This window comes from Diaphorina citri, unplaced genomic scaffold, assembly GCF_000475195.1.
Source record: "Diaphorina citri unplaced genomic scaffold, Diaci psyllid genome assembly version 1.1 scaffold919, whole genome shotgun sequence".
NCBI classification, from domain to species: domain Eukaryota; kingdom Metazoa; phylum Arthropoda; class Insecta; order Hemiptera; family Psyllidae; genus Diaphorina; species Diaphorina citri.
This window is the reverse complement of record NW_007378350.1, coordinates 49,940-71,506: the sequence shown is the minus strand read 5'-3', so window position 1 is coordinate 71,506 and position 21,567 is coordinate 49,940. Positions and strand designations below refer to the sequence as shown.

Genomic DNA, 21,567 nt, shown 5'->3' with positions numbered 1-21,567 from the left:
AATGGATGACCTGATCTAATACTGTTGGATTTTCTTCCCACTCAGTCTGGGTGAGGTTATTGTGAGGAGGTGCTTCACATCACCAAAATCCTTGGCAGTTATATAAACCTATTCCAAATAATGAACAGGGTCCCATAAAAGTCAGTGGTGGACTTGTAATCAAGGGGGCTGGGTTCATGTCCTAGCAGCAAGATAAAAATTCAGTCAACTCAACTCCAGGTGGACATTAAATTTGTAATAGCTTTGTATAAGCACATTAATTACTTCTGCTGATAACCATTCATGATTTTCTGTGTGATAAACCTAGAAAAGCCCTAAAACAGATATCCACAAAAACCCCACTAAATAGAAAACAAATCAAAATATGTACTTAATACAAAGCTTGTCATCACACATGTATTTTTTCACTTTAAATACAATTCGATGGATCTCTCTTATATTTTCAGAAGTATAAAACATAACAACATACAAGAACAAAGCACAGATTGCGACGCGTTTACTTCTTGTATCCCTTGCTGGTTCTTCGTCCTCGTGCCCGTTCAAACTGGCGGCCTTTAGATCTGACGTGAGCTTTCGTGTGACTGTGGGGAACACCGGGAGCAGGGCCAAAGTGTTTGTTGGCTTCACGTCCAGTTCTCTTTCCTGTAAAGAAGTGCGGAATGGTGATTAAAATCATAAAAATAACAAATTGGGAAAAAGTTATCTACATAAAATAAAAATTCATGTGTTATCTTTTAAAAGAAGAAAAAAAAAAAAAAAATCCACAGTGGTTTGAATACAAGATGGGGAGTTTTAGATACAAGGTCTGAAGATTGTATTATGGAACAAATAAATTACAAGTAATTACAGAAAAAAGATGCCAACAGGAGAGACTGTTAAAATGGATTTGTGCAGATAAATGGAAGGACAGAATAAGCAGAACAGGAAATTCAAGAGACTAGATATGTAGGAAAGAGGAATAAGCAGAACAGGAAATTCAAGAGACTAGATATGCAGGAAAGTAGAGTTTAGACACATGAGGTAAGAGTGGAAGAGGAAGGATGAAAATGAGATGGAAATATAAAGTAGAAGAGGACCTTAGAGAAATGGGAAGGATAAATAAGGAAACAGTGGATAGACAATTACCTTGCATGAGGACTGTGTTCTTGCCAGTGGGAGCCTTTTTCCCAAGTCACTAAAGCTGACATCTAAGAAATGATTCATTGATGTACCTATTTTTTATGGAATAAATTTACACAAGGAAGTTGACTTCCAAGTGTACTTCTGAAGACCAAGGTAATTCCCAGGGGAGTACCTGTACAACAAGGTGCAGGAGCTGGTTTACGATGAGGTGTTTGAGAAGTACACCATGCACAAAAAGGTAAGATAACTCACAGTAGTGCTTATTACTTTCTATTACAATCTTCCTTTTCTTCGCCTTTTCCCGTGTTTAGACGGAGTCGGCGGTTTTCGTCAGCCACTCGATCAGCCCTAACTAGGGTGATCGCTTTTGGACTGACATTTGGTTTTGGCTACAAAATTTTACGAGTGGATAACCTTCGTACTCAACCTTTGCTAATTTTTTAGCAAGGGAAATTTCAGGCTGGTATGCTCCCTGTTTAAAGTCCCCCACCCAGACAAGGCTGGCCTACTCCCTGTTTAAGGTCCCCCAGCCAGACCAGTGTTGTAGCATGCCCATCCCGTAGTATGCCTCTCATAAGCATGCCCATCCCGTAGTATGCCTCTCATAAGATGGGCGAGGAGGGACACAATAATTTCTATCATTTATTACTATCATTTGACGCATTGATCATTATTTACCCTTCCCTCCCGTCAGCTTCTAGACTACGTAGAAAGTTTCATCGGCCCTCACATTCGCGCTATTCATCCTGTTTAAAGTCCCCCACCCAGACAAGGCTGGCCTACTCCCTGTTTAAGGTCCCCCAGCCAGACCTGTGTTGTAGCATGCCCATCCCGTAGTATGCCTCTCATAAGATGGGCGAGGAGGGACACAATACTTTCCATCATTTGACGAATTGATCATTTTATCCCCTTCCCTCTCGTCAGCTTCTAGACTACGTAGAAAGTTTCATCGGCCCGCACATCCGCGCTATTCACTCCATGCTAATCAACAAACCACCGGACGCGGGAACACAGACCTCGCGTCACCCGCTACACCAGGACCTGCATTACTTCCCGCACAGACCTGCGCACCGCATTGTCGCAGCGTGGACCGCAATGGAGCGCATAGACAAGGACAACGGATGTCTCTTCGTACTGCCGCGCACCCATCGGGACCCGGGTAGTTTGTTACAGCATGAGTATCCAGAGTGGGAGGTGAGTACACACTACTATCACGTTACGTCACGTGAGCTCATGTCTGTTTGTACTGCCGCGCACCCATCGGGAGCCGGGGGCGCTGTTACAGCATGAGTATCCAGAATGGGAGGTGGGTACACACTACTATCACGTTACGTCACGTGAGCTCATGTCTGTTCGTACTGCCGCGCACCCATAGGGAGCCGGGGGCGCTGTTGCACCATGAGTATCCAGAGTGGGAGGTGAGTGGGTAGCCTCCGTAGCCGAGTGGGTATCACTCGCACCTCCAACTCCGCCCCTCTATCACACCTCCGCCACTGCCCTCTCTTCTCTCGATAGTGGTGTTTTGGAAATTTCGAAACATTTCTCTTTTACTTCCGCGAAATTATGTTTACGTTTCGACTCATCAGTCAGTCGGCCGACGAACGCCAAAGCGTCACGTTTTATCGTCATTGCGTCGTACCGCTTTTTTAAAATTTCCTTGAAGGAAAAAAAGATCGACAGTTTGGTGTGCCCAAAAATTTCTTTTTTCCCCAAAATTGCCTTTAGTCCGAAAAAATTCAATTTCTGCTGCCTTTTCAGGCCTGAAGGTTTGGAAATTTGAGGTAATTTTTGTCGCAGTGTGCGGAGTTTTTTGTTAAATCCCCTTTTTACTATCTATTTTTCAATTATTCTTCTCCTTTACGCATTTTTTACGGGCGGAAATTTATTCGTGTATGAATTTTACGTGCGTAAATCTTTTACGGTTCTGTTTTTAAAGTGCTGGTTTATTTTTATGGGAATTGAGTATCCAGAGTGGGAGGTGAGTACACACTACTATCACGTTACGTCACGTGAGCTCATGTTTGTTTGTACTGCCGCACACGCATAGTGAGCCGGGGGCCCTGCTACAGCATGAGTATCCAGAGTGGGAGGTGAGTAGGTAGAAACACACTACTATCACGTTACGTCACGTGAGCTCATGTCTGTTTGTGCTTCCGCGCACCCATAGTGAGCCGGGGGCCCTGCTACAGCATGAGTATCCAGAGTGGGAGGTGAGTAGAAACACACTACTATCACGTTACGTCACGTGAGCTCATGTCTGTTTGTACTGCCGCACACCCATAAGGAGCCGGGGGTGCTGTTGGGTATCACACTCGCCTTGCATGCGAGGGTCCCGTGTTCGGTTCCTAGCAGTTCTTTTTTTTACGTTGTACTATTTAGTCTAGCTGAAGAACTTTAAACAGGGAGAATGCTAGCCGGAAATTTCCCTTGCTAGAAAATTACCAAAGGTTGAGTGCGAAGGGCATCCACTCGTAAAATTTTGTAGCCAAAACAGGGCTGATTCAGAGGCTGACGAAAAACGCCGACCCTGTCTGAACACGGGAAAATGCGAGGAAGAAGATTGATGTTGTATTATTTATTTTATTGGCGTTGTAAGTACTTAAAATTTTAATTAGTTATTGGTCTAATAACTAATTAAAATTTTAAGTACACAATTAAATCTAAAACTATGTCCCTTTATCTACAGGGTGGTGTGAACGCCATGTACCACGGAATCCGCGGGTTCGACTCTCACGACAAGTTAAACTTATACATGGAGAGAGGAGACACTGTATTCTTCCATCCTCTTCTAATACATGGCTCAGGCACCAATGTCACTAAGGTAATAGACTTATACACAAAAAGCTCACTCTAAGGCTTAGGTGTAGGGACAAACCGTCCCAAAAGATGGTCTAAGTTTGTACGAAGGTAATAAACTTTCAACATGTACCTACTATTTACTAGCAGGTTGTCCTCGCTCTGCCGCGGAAAATTGACTCGTCAGCTCCCATGGCGTAGTGGTCACTGCGCTTGCCTTGCACGCGGGAGACCCGGGTTCGATTGCCGGCAGGGTCAAGAAATTTGTATCTTACAAATGATTCATTCCGTGGCCGAGTGGGTATCACACTAGGCTTGCACGCAGGAGGTCCGGGTTTGATTCCCGGCGGGGCCAAGGTTTTTTCTGCTCTGTGCTTGGAGCTCGGGGTGCACTCAGCCTCGTAAGGACAATTGAGCAGCTACTTTAATCGAGTAGCGACCAGTGGCGGCATTACAAGTCGAAGAGACAAGCGATGATAAATATGATGATTGAGTAAATGAAAGACTTGTAATACTGTGATACCCACAAAGTTGTGAAAAAGCTCTCTGCTTTACCACAAAGATTCATGATTTGATTTTGATTTGATTTTTATATTCTCTCACATTTAACCCATTCTGTGTCGCAGGGGTTCAGAAAAGCCATCTCGTGTCATTACGCGGCTGCCGACTGTCACTTTATAGACGTGAAAGGAACCTCACAGGAAAACATAGCCACCGAAATAGAATCTAATACATGGCTCAGGCACCAATGTCACTAAGGTAATAGACTTATACACAAAAAGCTCACTCTAAGGCTTAGGTGTAGGGACAAACAGTCCCAACTCCCAAAAGATTGGTCTAAGTTTGTACGAAGGTAATAAACTTTCAACATGTGCCTACTATTTACTAGCAGGTTGTCCGTGCTCTGCCGCGGAAAATTGATCGTAACTCGTCAGCTCCCATGGCGTAGTGGTCACTGCGCTTGCCTTGCACGCGGGAGACCCGGGTTCGATTGTCGGCAGGGTCAAGAAATTTGTATCATGCAAATAATTGATTCGGTGGCCGAGTGGGTATCACACTAGGCTTGCACGCAGGAGGTCCGGGTTTGATTCCCGGCGGGGCCATGGTTTTTTTCGGCTCTGTGCTTGGAGCTCGGGGTGCACTCAGCCTCGTGAGGACAATTGAGTAGCTACTTTAATCGAGTAGCGACCAGTGGCGGCATTACAAGTCGAAGAAACGAGCGATGATAAATATGATGATTGAGTAAATGGAAGACTTGTAATACTGTGATACCCACAAAGTTGTGAAAAAGCTCTCTGCTTTACCACAAAGATTCATGATCTGATTTTTATATTCTCTCAAATTTAAACCGTTCTGTGTCGCAGGGGTTCAGAAAAGCCATCTCGTGTCATTACGCGGCTGCCGACTGTCACTTCATAGACGTGAAAGGAACCTCACAGGAAAACATAGCCACCGAAATAGAGTTAATTTTGGACATAAACAATCTCTTCAGGATGATTTTGTTGAACTTGGAATTGGTTCTTCTGGTGAGGAATCTGTACAACTGAAATAATCGGAGGGAAGATGTTAGACAACCTGCTTTGGTGGTGTAAAGATCATTAGCACTAATAAACCAGAGGGCCTTTCTACACAGAGGTGTTGAATAAAACCTATTAGCTATTAGATGAATGCCAAATTTATTAAGTTTAGGAAGGGTTAGAGAGAGATGGGTATTTAGGAAATCTCAACTCTCATTAAATGCAGAGTGATTTGTCCTCGATTTGTTCTGAAAGCTTGCCCTCTTTGAATCTGTTGTGACAATCAAAACACTTCTCATCAGTATTAATTACTTTTCAGATACTTTGGCTGCTTTGGCGAAGCTAAATGATCATAAAAATAGCTCCCTGTATGAACATTTCATGAGATATTGGGAAAATCCTACAATGCTGCAGTGAGCATCAAAGTTGTGACATAATAACACAAAGAAACTGCATTTACATTTACAAATCAGTAAACTAAAGGTTATCTTCAGTGATCCATAGGGAATTGGTGCCTTCAATGTGCTCGCCTGGTAAACAGGGGTTTATTGCCTGGTCAAGACGCTCGCCTGGTAAACAGAAGGTCCGATTCCAGTCGACGCATTCGTAGATTTGTAGAAGCTTAACCCATCCTTTAGGGCTGTCTAGCCCCTACACCTAAGCCTCAGATTGAGCTTTTTGGGTATGGAGTTAAGCTGTCCGAGGCATGGGCTTTTATTGGTTTGAGATATTGATCGAATAACAATGGAACTCTGAGGGTTAGGTGGTAGAGAACGCCTCCGGCGTTAAGCTCAACGAGTAGTTAACTTCCACTCATTTGTGGACAACAGCTAGGTCCCCGTTATATTCTTCTCGGGGATCTAGCTGTTGGAGTAACGTGTCGTCCACAAGAGCAAGTTAAGGTGTGTCCACAGTCGACGCGACCGTCGATAGACCATCGATCGATGTGAATTCATTGTGAATCGATGTGCATCGACGTCAATTGATGTCGATCAACGGCCGGTCGACTATACTGTGGAGTGTGGACACACCTTGAGAACATTATGGGACGTTTGTTCTTGTTCTATTTTCCAGGCAGTTCTTGGAACGAGTCAGCGTTCAGCTGGGAGAACACAACGTATGAATTCCGTCGCCTTGGCTTCCCGATATATTCTCTGCTGAAAACTTACGTGTATAAAGTGAGGAAAGATCAATACATGATACACGTAGATCAGCCAGAGACACTGGTGGAAAAAAGTTATATGAAAGAAGGTAAATAATAAACGCCGAACTCTGACAGTTCATCAAGTATAAGACCACCCTGTACCTCTCTTTTTGACGTTAAGTTCCGCTCAAGTTCAAGACCCTTCACTGTGAGAGAAATTTTTTTTTCAAAATCGGGCATCCCTTTACAGTTAACCTGCCTCGGTGGTGTAGTGGTAAATAAGATTCAATTTGTGTGTTTGGTTTCCCACTCAGGTCTCGCCAACCCAGTGGTCAAGGCATACTTGGAGTACATGGTAGACATTGCAGTCATGATGGGTGCCTCTCGAGAGACCGCCCAGCAAGAACTGACCGCAAGTCTTCAGTTCGAATCCCGCCTGCGCAACATTACAAAGTCCAATGAAGAATATCGCAAAATGTCCAAACTGTCGAATTTGGTGACCATTTCCCACCTGGAGCACAAGTACCCGAGTATCCCATGGCGGAACCACATCGGCAGAATAATAGGTTAATCTTCTTCTTTTACTCTGTCACCTGCCTCGGTGGTGTAGTGATCAAGACGCTCGTCTGGTAAACAGGAGGGCGTGGGTTCAATCCCAGCCGAGGTATGGAATTGTATCCTTAATATAATTTGAGACTTTGACCACAATAATAGTAGTAGCCTACTGCTGGAGTTAAGGGGCTTTTCAGTCCTATGCGAGCAGTATAAATAAGGACTATGATTATCATTGTTTTACCGCTCCAGCAAGGTCGACGTTTTTAGTCAGTCTTTTTCAAGTCGCTCGGTCTTGTGCCTCTGCTAGTGTTACACCCTTCTCTCGCATATATTTTACGACACAATGTACTTTCCACAGGCGACACAGACCACAAGCGTCCAATGTAGCAGTTGTTTCATCGCTACGAAATAAAAACGGCGGTGAAACACTCATCTTAAAAAAAAAAATAATAATAATAAAAATATTAGCGCAGTTCTGGGTAGGTAATTATCTACCTCTGTGGTGTAGTCCGCTCGACTGGTAAATAGGAAGACGTGGGTTCGATCCCAGCCGAGGTATGGAATTTCATCATTTCTTTGAGAATTTGACCACATAATAATGGAGCTCTAAAGGTTAGGTGGTAGAGAACGCGTCCGGCGTTAACCTCGCCTAGTAGTTACCTTCCACTCAAGAGTCTATTATTAGACCTACTGGACTCCACACACAGGAACTTCGATAGAAAAGTCGCCCAATGTAATGTGTACAACTTCGTTAAATTTCACAAAGCAAAGAAAACACTAAAAAAAATTGTGCAAACAATACTAAACAAAGAGTTTCAAGGAAATTGGTAATCATTCAGAAGCCACAACTATGAAAAACAAAGCTCTTTTTGTGTTTAACCTAACCCTAAAATAACACTGGTTTACTACTCATTTGTCTACTTTTTAGTAGGAATTTTTGAGAAATCACACTAATTTTCATTTGTTGTGACTTCTAAACTAGTACCAAATAATTTATGTTCTTCCCCCTTTAAAAACTTACTGTCAGTTTGGGGATGGTCCACATTCTCGGGTCATCTACAATGGTTCCAACAATGACGGCAACACGACCCTCACGGGTTGGCTTCTTCATGAATCGCACAATCTTGGAGATGGCCATGGGTGGGCGGTTAATTTTGGAGGTACACAAAACAAAATAACAAAATAATAAGAAATTAACAAAAGAAAACGAAAATTGAATAAAGAAAGAAAATTGAATAAAGAAAGAGAAAAAAAAATTGAAAAATCCTAACTCAGGGGCGGGATTAATGCCTAGGGCATTCTCTTCCATCCAACCCCTCGACACAATGTACTTTCCACAGGAACTTTTTGTTAGGTTTATGTTATAGTCTTCTTGGTATACCTTCGTAGCCAAGTGGGTATCGCGGCTTGTACGCTGGAGGTCCCGAATTCGATTCCCGGCGTGATCGGAAAAAATAAAGGGAATGTCACAAAAGATCTAACCAGGTCGCAGTGACCAAGGGCGTTTATTAAAGCCGATGGCCCTACCTTTACCAATTCCACAGGAACTTTTTGTTAGGTTTATGTTATAGTTTTCTTCGTATACCTCCGTAGCCAAGTGGGTATCGCGGCTTGTACGCTGGAGGTCCCGGATTCGATTCCCGGCGGGGTCGAAGTTTTTTCGGCTCTGTGCTTGGAGTTCGGGGTGCACTCAGCCTCGTGAGGACAACTGAGTAGCTACTTTAGTCGAGTAGCGCGGCTCTGTGCTTGGAGTTCGGGGTGCACTCAGCCTCGTGAGGACAATTGAGTAGCTACTTTAATCGAGTAGCGACCACGGCATTACAAGTCAAAGAAACGAGCCTTGATAAAAATATCATGATTGAGTAAATGAAAGACTTGCGTCAACAGTGAATGCGTTTTACTCACCGGTTGAGAATAGCATCGCGTTTCCCGCTGGAGTCTTACAAGGTAAGATGCGCTCATTAGGAACTCCATTATTGGTTAGGTTTATATTACACCTAAGGAATCGGCTGATTTACGATCGGGTGGCGTGTGGGTAGTTCCACCCCCACTGTCACTATCAGCAGAAACCACTATTTCATGTAAACTGTTCTCTGATACGGCTAAGACTGACATATGACATAACTGGTTCAAAAACTGGCCAAGTGTCAGGCCAGTGAAACAATGTCACAGTGTTTCTCATGGAAGTGGGAGAGAAGTGAGGCCTAGGCCCTGGGACAACTCAGTGATCGGACTTGGCCTTAATGTATGATGTACCTACGACTTAATGTACGACTTTTTGAGGAGAAGGTCAGGAACTTGGCCCTGTTTTACAGGTTATTTTTTTTTTGTCATGATTACGACTTCAGTGGGAGCTCTCAATGCCAGTTGATCAAATGTGATGATTTCTCCTCCTGCTTTCAATATTCTTTTCTCCAATGAACTTGGCCCTGTTTTACAGGTTATTTTTTTGTCATGATTACGACTTTCAGGTACATCTTTCTCCAATGAACTTGGCACTGTTTTACAGGTTATTTTTTTGTTATGATTACGACTTTCAGGTACATCTTTCTCGAATGACCGCCCCAGTTACATGAACTTCGGGTCAATGGGTTGGACCATCGGGCATGAAATTACCCACGGATTTGACAGCACGGGCAGTCGGTTTGATAAGAACGGGACCGAGATCAACTGGTGGGATCCAAGCACAAGGGAGAAGTACAAGGTTTCAATATTCTAGATCTAGCCTTGTCAGTCACTCTCAGGGCACACACCTGAAAATGGGAATGAAACGGTCAGAAAACTTGCTGTAACTTGGTATTCAATAAAAATAAAGTGTCAAAATCCCTCGTTCTGATTACTTGATACAAAACTTAAATGTGTCATTCTCACAAACTTTGAAGCTAAATAAACAAAGTAGAAAGTAGCAAAATCATCAAAACTTGGATGAAATGTATTCAAACAAAACAAACTAATGAAGCTGGCTGGGGTTTTTGATCAGAGCAAACAGGACTAAACAAAGAGTTTCAAGGAAATTGGTAATCATTCAGAAGCCATAACTATGAAAAACAAAGCTTTTTTTGTGTTTAACCTAACCCTAAAATAACACTGGTTTACTATTCATTTGTATACTTTTTAGTAGGTTTTGAGAAATCACACTAATTTTCATTTGTTGTGACTTAACTAGCACCAAATAATTTATGTTCTTCCCCCTTTAAAAACTTACTGTCAGTTTGGGGATGGTCCACATTCTCGGGTCATCTACAATGGTTCCAACAATGACGGCAACACGACCCTCACGGGTTGGCTTCTTCATGAATCGCACAATCTTGGAGATGGCCATGGGTGGGCGGTTAATTTTGGACATAAACAATCTCTTCAGGATGATTTTGTTGAACTTGGAATTGGTTCTTCTGGTGAGGAATCTGTACAACTGAAATATTCAGAGGAAAGATGTTAGTAAGACTGCCTTGGTGGAGTAGTGATCATAGTATTTCTCTGATAAACTGGAGAGCCAATCTCAACAGAAGTAACTATTGAATTATACCTCTTAGAATATGAATGCCACTAATAACAAATTTAGGAAGGGATAGTAGATGGATATTTAGATCTCAATTCTCATTGGATGATAGAGCTGCTGACTTGTCCTAAACTTGTTCCGAGAGCTTGCCTCTCACTTATCTGTCCTGACAAACAAACCACTTCAACCATCAGTAGTTGATACTTTTCAGATACTCTGGCTGCTCCACCTCCCCTGGGCCGCCAACCGGCCGGAAGAACCCCGACTGCCCGGCCTCCAACGCTTCTCTCCCCGCCAAATGTTCTGGGTATCAGCGGCCACTAGCTATTGTGGCCTCCAGAGGCCAGAGGACCTCAAGGATAACTTGCTGAACGATGAGCACACACCTCCTGAGTGGAGGGCTGTGGGGTCGCTGGCCAATTCAGTCGAGTTTGGGAGAGACTTTGGGTGCCCCCTTGGCTCACGCATGAACCCAAAAGAGAAGTGTGAAGTGTTGTGAGGACGAATAAGATTGAAGGTGGATTCTAACTAATACCCACTCAAACTATTAAAAAATTTAGACGAGGAGGATTCAGCTCTATGTAAAAAAAAAAAAAAAAAAAAAACATCTACCTACCTAGGTACTTAAAAGGTATTACCAAAATAAATAAACTGTGCCATCTACTGTCTTTTGATGGTTGTAAAAATGGATAAGGTTTTGTCAGGATAGATGGAAACAGGTATTTATTGGAAACAATTGTAATTGTGATTACATGCACATCTTAAAAATTCACACCAGTGTTGGTTGAACCAGAACAAAATTAAAATACTATTAACCATATCATAAGGCTTTTAATTGAATTTTCTGTTGAAACTCTACATAAAGAGAATCTGCATTTAATTTATTCCCAAAAAAATTATCAATGTTTTGCATGCTAATAAATCTTGAACATTGACCTTATCAGAGCAAAGAAATCCATGGAATCTACACAGAATATATTTGTAGTTGTAGATAAAGAATCAGTGAGTCTGAGTGGCATATTCCAACTTGAATAGATGGCCATTAACATTTAAAGTCTCCGGATACCTGGACCATTTTGAAGAAGTGAAAATCACAGAGAAGTAATGAAGGGTTTTGCAAACTTACAGTTTTGCTAATCAGTAATATTCACTGTTCTAGACATTAAAAAGGCTAAAAGAAGAAGAAAAAAAAAAAAAACAGAGTGGTTTGAATACAAGATGGGGAGTTTTAGATACAAGGTCTGAAGTACTAGTAATTACAGAAAAAAGGTGCCTACAGGAGAGACTGTTAAAATGGATTTGTGGAGATAAATGGAAGGACCGAATAAGCAGAACAGGAAATTCAAGAGACTGGATATGTAGGAAAGAGAGTAGAGTTTAGACTTTAGACACATGAGGTAAGAGTGGAAAAGGAAGGATGAAATAAAGTATAAGAGGACCTTAGAGAAATGGGAAGGATAAATAAGGAAACAGTGGATAAACAGTTTTACAGGTTATTTTTTTGTTATGATTACGACTTTCAGGTACATCTTTCTCCAATGAACTTGGCCCTGTTTTACAGGTTATTTTTTGTTATGATTACGACTTTCAGGTACATCTTTCTCCAATGAACTTGGCCCTGTTTTACAGGTTATTTTTTTGTCATGATTACGACTTTCAGGTACATCTTTCTCCAATGAACTTGGCCCTGTTTTACAGGTTATTTCTTTTTTGTCATGATTACGACTTTCAGGTACATCTTTCTCCAATGAACTAGGCCCTGTTTTACAGGTTATTTTTTTGTTATGATTACGACTTTCAGGTACATCTTTCTCCAATGACCGCCCCAGTTACATGAACTTCGGGTCAATATTCTAGATCTAGCCTTGTCAGTCACTCTCAGGGCACACACCTGAAAATGGGAATGAAACGGTCAGAAAACTTGCTGTAACTTTGTATTCCATAAAATAAAGTGTCAAAATCCCTCATTCTCATTATTTAATACAAAACTCAAATATGTGTCATTCACACTAGCTTTACATCAAAACTTTGTTGACAGCACGGGCAGTCGGTTTGATAAGAACGGGACCGAGTTCAATTGGTGGGATCCAAGCACAAGGGAAAAGTACAAGGTCAAGTCGAAATGTATGGTGGACCAGTATGGGAAGTATGTTGTACCTGAGGTCAACGGGAGTGTCAATGGCGTCAACACTCTGGGTAATTTGGGGGCACGGGTTCGAATGGTAACAAACAAAGTAGAAAGTAGCAAAATCATCAAAACTTGGATGAAATGTATTCAAACAAAACAAACTAATGAAGCTGGCTGGGGTTTTTGACCAGCACAGGCAAAAAGAAAATTTCAACCTTAATGCACAGAGCAAACTTGGATGTGTCCGGCGCGAACGACATGTACAAAACATTGTTAAAGCGCCTAATGGAAAAAAAAAAAAAAACTTGGATGAAATGTATTCAAACAAAACAAACTAATGAAGCTGGCTGGGGTTTTTGATCAGAGCAAACAGGACTAAACAAAGAGTAGAAAGAAAAATTTTAAAAAAAAAAAAAAAAAAAAAAAAAAATGGGTCCAAAATTTTTTTCGATCAGCTGATTTGGAAATCTCATTTCGGTGAAAAATCTTGAAAAATTTCCAATAGTAGGCCAGTTCCGCATGGATCACTGAAGTTGAGCACGGTTGCGCGTGGTTAGTACCTGGATGCGGGTGACCATCTGGCCAATAGCGTGCTGCTAGCTTAAAAAAAAGTTATTGGAGTCATAAAAAGTAAAGTTAACCAGTTTTTCCATTGTCTAGAAGATTTTTTACTATAAAAATGAGTATATATGAGAGTTCTACCCTCAAAAACCACGAGTAAACTATCATTTGGGGGAATTTAGAAATCTAGTGATTTTCAAGTCAAATCTAGTGATTTCTTTTCCTTGAATCTAGTGATTTTTAAAAATTTGGAGTGGAGACCCTGTACTTTTCAGATACTCTGGCTGCTCCGGCGAAACTAAATGTTCATAAAAATAGCTCTCTGCATGAACATTTCATGGTCAGTGAGTTAGGAGCAGAACCTCAAGAGCAAGAGAGGTTCCTATGGAGAGGGGACAAGAGAATGAAGTTGGACTTTTGGACTTTGATATAGGATCGAATTATTTTCTTCGGACCAGTAGGATGTACCTATGAAATGGGGTAAACTAACTTCAAAGGAAAAGGAAAGATTTAAAAAGGAGGGCTGAAACCCCTCTATAACATACCTTGACAAGAAGTTCCAAGTAAACATCCTTTGATTTGGGTTTGGTTCTACGAACCCTCCGGTCGTATTTGTGAACCCCTTTAAAACATACCTTGACAAGAAGTTCCAAGTAAACATCCTTAGATTTGGGTTTGGTTCTGCGAACCCTCCGGTCGTATTTGTGGCAAATGTCGACACCCTGGAATTAGAAAGCATTTCGTTAAGTCAGATTGTCAATCGAATTTGCCAATATTCGGATGATTTAGGATAAATTTTCATAAATTTACTTACCATTCTGCTAAGATGTTAGGAGAAGAATGTTTTGAGAAAAAAACGGGTCCTCTCAAATTTCCAATATGGCCACTCCGATTTTTGTAAACAAAAACAAAAGTACATAAAAAAGATCCATTTAACAGCCACGAGTGACTGCGCATTTCCCAAAATATTTTTTTTTTGAAGTGGGAAATTTTAAAATTCAAATCTATGTTATCAGTAGGACTAGCCATAGCCATAGCCATAGCCAGTAGCTAGAGCTAGAGATAGATAACAGCAACTTCTTTATTTCTTATCAGTAAATCAGTTTGAGGTCCACTTTCAAGGTTTCAACTTTTATTTTAGTTTATTCGTAAGTTTTCCCTGAACTTGAGCTTTTCTCTATTTCGAAAATTCTTCATTTATGGTCAGTTTTTCAAAGAAACTTCCTACGGTACTTCCTGTAGAATGTACACATACCTCAGTGAAATCAAAGATAGGTAAGTATTAAATCTAATAAACAGTTGATTATTCTGTGATTATATCTAGATAATTATCAACCTATGTTAGTTCTATGTTGCTCAAGGTCTTTTATGATGTCAGAAACTCTTCTGTGCCCCTTGGAAAAAAGAAAACCATCTGAAATGGGCTACTTATGAAGTAAATTTGGACAAAAATATTGTGTGTTTGGTTAGAGGTTTTTCATTATTAAAATTTAATGCTCAAAAACTAACACAAACCTGATTTTGGTACAGCAAGAACTTTTTCACTTAACCCAGGAACATTTCCACTGACATTCTGACCACTGGATCCAGAGCTGTATTGGGAAATTATATTGCAAGATTTCACCTGAAAAGAATGGTTTAATTTTATTTTTCAAGAGGTTTGATAGAAGGAACTGTACCTTAACTGTACCTTGAGATTTTATAGTCTTGAAAGCAAAGTAGAGAGAAGGAAGGCAGGATAGGAGAAATAATGCCATTCTAAAAAAGTTCTGTAATTATTCAGAAGCCATGACAATGAAAAAGAAAGCTCCTCTTTGGGTTAATCAAATCCTATAATGCCAGCCTAGTTAGCTTAGTTGTTAGTGTGTCTGCCTTGTAAGCACTAGGCTGCGGGTTTGATTCCTGCCCGGGGCACATTAAGTTACACTTCCTTATCATTGGCAATTAGGCGAGTGTTTGCATTCAAAGCAACAGGTGTTTATTTACAGGTAGTTACGGTTACAGTACTTACATAAGGGCTTATTCACCTATTGTAAAATGATTAATAGTAAGTTCCTACACAATTACATGTCCTTGTTTGTTACCTTATGCTTTGAAGAGTTGAGTTCACGTAAATAATGATGGTGTTATCAAATTACCTGCATTGTCTTATTACAGTTAGGTATTTGCTGTGCACATACTAGGTGCATTTTTTTTACTTTCTATTAGCAAACTACGCCCTTAAAAAAAAAAAAAAAAAAAAAAAAATGTATAATAACACTGGTCATGGTCACTACTCATTTGTGACAGTTCCTTTTTGTAGCAATTTTCCATTGACGTGACTTCTGGACAAATACCGTTCAATGGATCTGACACAGCATTGGGCTGTAAAAAGCGCATTACTACAACCTTCCAGGTATGATGAACTTTAAAGTTACTTGGGGCAAAGACCTAAGATGTTAGTCCCCTCTTAAAATAAATGCTTTAAAAAATAATAAAAACTAGTATATCTCCGCTATACTGTAGTAATAGAAAGTAAAAAAAGTTAATAAGCGAAAATAAGAACAATTGATAAGCGAAAATAAGTTTATTTATTGTTTACTGTAAATTTATATTTGTTATTTTGCTTTGTTCAATTTGTTCAATATTTGTTGAAAATTTTGTTCAATAAAAGTACTTATATTACCATTACCATTACCATTTTACTGCCAGCCTAGTTAGCTTGCTTGGTAGCGCGTCTGTCTTGTAAGCGGTCGCGAGTTCGATTCCCGCCCGGGGAGGATTTTAGCCTGAACGGATAAGGTTCGTTCTGGGAACGGCTGGCTTTCTCCTATCCTGTCTTTCATCTCTCTTCGCTTGAGGGACGATAAGACCTTAGCAATTACAGTTTCTCTATCAAACCTCTTGGAAAAAAAAGCCAAGGTTCCCCTAAGACCAGGTTCCTGAGAGCAACTAAGGAAAAACGATTAAGTTAAAACTTAAAACTCACAACTGTGTGATTTCAGGAAGTATGGAGAAGCAAAAGTCGCCTCGTGCGAGGTAACGAACCTATGACCTCCAAGTTGTGAAACCCTCCGCTCATCACCTACCAGCAACTGTCTGGCTGTGGGACTATAAACAGGGAGGAGAACACCTAACCCTAACCAGCCTAGCTAGCTGGCAGTTCTTCAAAGGGTTCTCTGCTTGAAAAGAAAAAGCACGATGGTTGACTGCAGTTCAGGACGAGTCAATTAAACATGGCTAGAGACCATCACCCTGGTGTATGGCAGATATAAAAGATATCTTTTGTTTATTCTGCCATCACCATTCGGCTACAGCTGAAACCGCTACAATTGCATTTCAAATTGGTTTTCTAGAGGCATTTTACATTTTGCATTTCAAATTGGTTTTCAAAAGCATTTTGCACATCTCTGCCAAAATATATTAACTTGTTCATATATCATTATAGTAATAATCTATAAAGTACACAGATTGATTGATTAACAAATCAACGGGTAAAACCCATTTATATTCCTATCATAATATAGGTACAGCCATACCTATAATTTATTTTATTTCGTTATGCGGGATCAAAGTTTTTAATTCTATTCCAATTTAAATTCATACAATTTATTTTATACACAATTAGAAATAAATATATTATTCTCATGTTATACATAGTTAAATGTTTTATTACTTCACCTCTTATCAGTCTTTATCTTGTGTCTTTGGCTTTATTCTATCTTTATTTGGCTTTATCCCAGCTTTATTTGACAAGATATAAAGATAGGTGGGCTAAACCTATCTATGTTTATAACAAGGATTTTTTTTCCAACCCATGTATCTGAGATACGATTTTGGTGGGCTGATGGACTTTGTTACCGACGCTATGTAAAGGAAATTTACTGGTAGATTTTGGGCCCCATAAAGTTATCGGGGCGGCCATGGGGGGAGGGGCAGGTAAGTGCGTTATGCGGGGGCGAGTTTTTTAATTCTATTCCAATTTAAAATTATACAATTTTTTACTCTCCTTATTTTATACACAATTAGAAATAAATATATTATTCTCATGTTGTACATAGTTAAATGTTTTATTACTTCACCTCTTATCTGTCTTTATCTTGTGTCTTTGGCTTTATTCTATCTTTATTTGGCTTTATCCTAGCTTTATTTGACAAGATATAAAGATAGGTGGGCTAAACCTATCTATGTTTATAACAAGGATTTTTTTTCCAACCCATGGATCTGAGATACGATTCTGGTGGGCTGATGAACTTTGTTACCTACGCTATGTAAAGGAAATATACGGGTAGATTTTGGGCCCCATAAAGTTATCGGGGCGGCCATGGGGGGAGGGGCAGTACCAGACCTCCCCGTCCCTTGTCTACAGTCTACACTGCACATCAACTCTAGAGTGATAGTCTATGCAACTCCACACTTTCCATCAACTATACATATATTCTATATAACAAGTTGTGGTTAGAGAGTATTAAATGCACTTTTCATTATCTACTTTGATCAGGGGTTGTTAATCTCGAACTCCATAGTGCCAATTTTGCAAGTGTTGACCTTTGACGGACCACACGACGTGATTACTTACCTATCACTCTCCTTCCCCGTAGGCGCGAGTAGATAACGAAAACCAAAGATTAAGCCCCCACTCGCCGCAAAGCGATATTGTAAAAAAAAAGAAGATTCGTAAAAGCTTGACGCGACTTTGAGGGCTATTTGCCCCTACATCTAAGCCATCTGAGTGGGCTTTTTGTGTACAGGGGTGGGTTGTACTGTCGAAGGATTTCCGGCGAGTGACTTTAAGATTTTTTATTGTTATTTACCTTGGTAGTTAGTTTGTGAGAGAAGTTTGAACATCATCTATCTCACTCCCCATGACGGCCGCGGGTTCGATTCCCGCCCGGGGCGGATTTTATCCTGATGGGATAATGTTCGTTCTCGGAACGGCTGGCTTTCTCCTATCCTCCCTCTCTGGTCGATTTCGGCTCCATAAGCTCTCCTTGGTTACAGTTTCCAGTATCAAACTTCTTGGGAAAAAAGAAGAAGAAGAAAAACTGAAATAAACAAATTTCGAATAAAGCAGACGGAGCGATAAGAGAAAGCATTTAGCGATTACATTTTCCTTCGCATCTTTTCTAATGAACAAGATCGCTGAGTAGGCACCTAAAACTTTAAAACTTCACAACTTCAGCGTTGGATACCTCCTCTTTTCATAGTCATTTCTTGACAATTGACTGAATTAAGTCATTGCAGTCCAAAGTGTACAATTTACTTGAAGTTTGTTCTTTATTTGCAGTGAGATATCCGTATTATCTCTAAGAGGTGTAATTTTTTCCCCTATAGGCTGCTCTGTGCAGACATTAATAATAATAATAGTGCTTATTTATACTGCTCGCATAGGACTGAAAAGTCCCTTTACTCCAGCAGTAGGCTACTACTATTATTGTGGTCAAATTCTCAAATTATATGAGGATAAAATTCCATACCTCGGCTGGGATTGAACCCACGCCCTCCTGTTTAACAAGCGAGCGTCTTGACCACTACACCACCGAGGTAGGTTGAACATACTCATATTAGGTACCTATGTTTAAATTCTCATTAAATTAGTACCATTATTACACGTATTACCTTTCGAGAAATAGGTGAAGTAGATAGTTATATGTACCACCTACATTTTGGTGGAGATGCCAAAATTACCGCTCAAATTTTCTCTTCACCCCTTTACACCAAAACTGGTCTAAACATTTTGTCTGCTCATAATTAGGTATCTTCTCGGAAGTAGGTATGAAGTGAAAGGTAAACCCAAATCTGAAATGTTTCTTCATTTGGGATTGCATTGTGAGGTATGGAATCCTCCCTTGTACCTAAATACCCCTTAGGTACCCTGTCCTAATATTATGTAGCGTACTTGGAAATTCCCTGTGGAACTCATAAGCGGTTTCCTTAACAACAATATTCCCTATTGCTAAAAACCAAAAAAAAAAAAAAAAAAAAATGTGTGAACATCACATTATCCTATTAAATTATGCTGAGATAACTTTACCGTTTGGTCAGTCGAGCTGAAAAACTGTCACCCCGCCGGAAATCGAACCCAGGACCTGCGGTCAGCAAGCCTTGTGTGATGGCCACTCGGCCACGGAGGCTACAACAAATTAATCAGGAAATTTTTGGGGCCAAACGGGCCTTCATATTTTCACCATAAAATATCCTACAAATGGGAAGCATGTTTCGCCTGTACCTAACAGGTTCCTATAGAAGAAGGGACGAATAATGGAAAGGGAGAATAAGTAGGTAGGTATCACCTAAGAAGGAGGACCTAAGAAGGAGGAGGAAGAAGACGAAGAAGAAGAAGATGAAGAAGAAGAAGAAGAAGAAGAAGAAGAAAAAAAAAACTCCGTTCCAGGCTGTAGAAGACGGGTACCTTACCCTGAATATCGGGCGAGTAAATTAGCTTACCCTGAATATCGGGCGAGTAAATTAGCTTACACTGAATATCGGGCGAGTAAATTACGTTACCCTGAATATCGGACGAGTAAATTAGCTTACCCTGAATATCGGGCGAGTAAATTACCTTACCCTGAATATCGGGCGAGTAAATTACGTTACCCTGAATATCGGGCGAGTAAATTACCTTACCCTGAATATCGGACGAGTAAATTAGCTTACCCTGAATATCGGGCGAGTAAATTACGTTACCCTGAATATCGGGCGAGTAAATTACCTTACCCTGAATATCGGGCGAGTAAATTAGCTTACCCTGAATATCGGGCGAGTAAATTACGTTACCCTGAATATCGGGCGAGTAAATTACGAATGGTGCTTATTTGGGTGTTCTGTTGTAACATTTACAATATCTCTAATCGTTTAGTCAATATAGCTGAAAACCGCCAAAAAGCGGTCAAAATACCGACATTACTACAACCTTCCAGGTATGATGAACTTTAAAGTTACTAGGGGCAAAGACCCAAGATGTTAGTCCCCTCTTAAAATAAATGCTTAAAAAATAAAAAAAAAAGTTACTGTCAGCCTAGTTAGCTTGCTTGGTAGCGCGTCTGTCTTGTAAGCGGTCGCGTGTTCGATTCCCGCCCGGGGAGGATTTTATCCTGGACGGATAAGGTTCGTTCTGGGAACGGCTGGCTTTCTCCTATCCTGTCTTTCATCTCTCTTCGCTTTAGGGACGATAAGACCTTAGCAGTTACAGTTTCTCTATCAAACCTCTTGGAAAAAAGCCAAGGTTCCCCTAAGACCAGGTTCCTGAGAGCAACTAAAGGAAAATGATTAAGTTAAAACTTAAAACTCACAACTGTGTGATTTCAGGAAGTATGGAAAAGCAAAAGTCGCCTCGTGCGAGGTAACGAACCTATGACCTCCAAGTTGTGAAACCCTCCGCTCACCACCAGCAACTATCTAGCTGTGGGACTATAAACAGGGAGGGGAACATCTAAGGCGGCTTTCACACTACGTTTTGTGTTGCATCCTTGTCACATTTGTGAACTACATACCAAATTTCAAGTCTTTAGCTTATACCGTTCCCGAGATATTGTTAAAATAAATTACACCAAAAATCGCCAAAAAGCGGTAAAATGCCGCCAAGCGTTGCACCGGTCTTAACCAAAAGACCGGTATTTCGTGTCGCATCCTTGTCACATTTGAAAGATACATACCAAATTTCAAGTCTCTAGCTCTTACCGTTCTCGAGATACCTAGGTATTTTGTTTACAGACACACACACGGACCAATGGCTGAAACTTTGGATTTAGGCTCTAGAGACCTCCAAATGTGTTTTGACACTAAAAACTGACCATAGAAAATTTGACCCGATTACATTACCTACTTTCCTTCCTATAGGATAAGGAAAGTAAAAAATCTTAATTTACCTTTGGCGTCTCCCAAGAGTCCCAAGTTTTGTCGTCAGCCTAGTTAGCTTGGAGGTTGGAGGGTAGCGTGTCTGCCTTGTAAGCGCTAGGTCGCGGGTTCAATTCCCGACCGGCGTTGCTTTTATCCTAAGAAGATTCGTTCTCGGAACGGCTGGCTTTCTCCTATCCTGTCTTCCTTCTCTCTTCGATTTCGGGACGATAATACCTCAGGTGTTACATGTCCCTCTTAAGGGCCAAAGGGCATTTTAAGGGCCAAAGGGCATTCTAAGGGCCGAAATCTAATATTGATGGTCCGAGATTTTCCCTTGTTTCTAACAATCTCCTCCTCTTCCGATTACCAGTTCACCCTCTTCAAGCTTATCGTTGCTTAGCTTTAGTGTTCTACACAATTTCGACTG

The 21,567-nt window shown here is 40.7% G+C and overlaps 1 protein-coding gene and 2 long non-coding RNA genes across 4 annotated transcripts; 2 read left to right on the top strand and 1 right to left on the bottom strand.

The window, feature by feature from the left end:
• Positions 1-363: 363 nt before the first annotated feature.
• Positions 364-14,292, bottom strand: LOC108252857 (60S ribosomal protein L18-like). Of its 2 annotated transcripts, XM_017445660.2 has the most exons (7): positions 14,137-14,292; positions 13,958-14,044; positions 10,340-10,546; positions 9,852-9,887; positions 9,490-9,543; positions 1,126-1,159; positions 364-642 (listed from the first exon to the last, which is right to left on the bottom strand). In XM_017445660.2, exons 1-7 carry the CDS (start codon positions 14,137-14,139, stop codon positions 497-499), a joined length of 567 nt encoding a protein of 188 aa, XP_017301149.1. In that variant the 5' UTR covers positions 14,140-14,292; the 3' UTR covers positions 364-496. The 2 variants fall into 2 exon arrangements, with proteins under 2 accessions (XP_017301149.1, XP_017301150.1); XM_017445661.2 differs by lacking the exons at positions 13,958-14,044; positions 14,137-14,292 and adding an exon at positions 13,868-13,935.
• LOC113468991 lies at positions 1,286-1,862 on the top strand. The gene is made up of 2 exons (XR_003392548.1): positions 1,286-1,360; positions 1,817-1,862. It is a non-coding gene; the product is annotated as an uncharacterized LOC113468991 (long non-coding RNA).
• On the top strand, positions 4,644-5,375 carry LOC113468992. Its single transcript, XR_003392549.1, has 2 exons — positions 4,644-4,677; positions 5,283-5,375. It is a non-coding gene; the product is annotated as an uncharacterized LOC113468992 (long non-coding RNA).
• Positions 14,293-21,567: the final 7,275 nt, after the last annotated feature.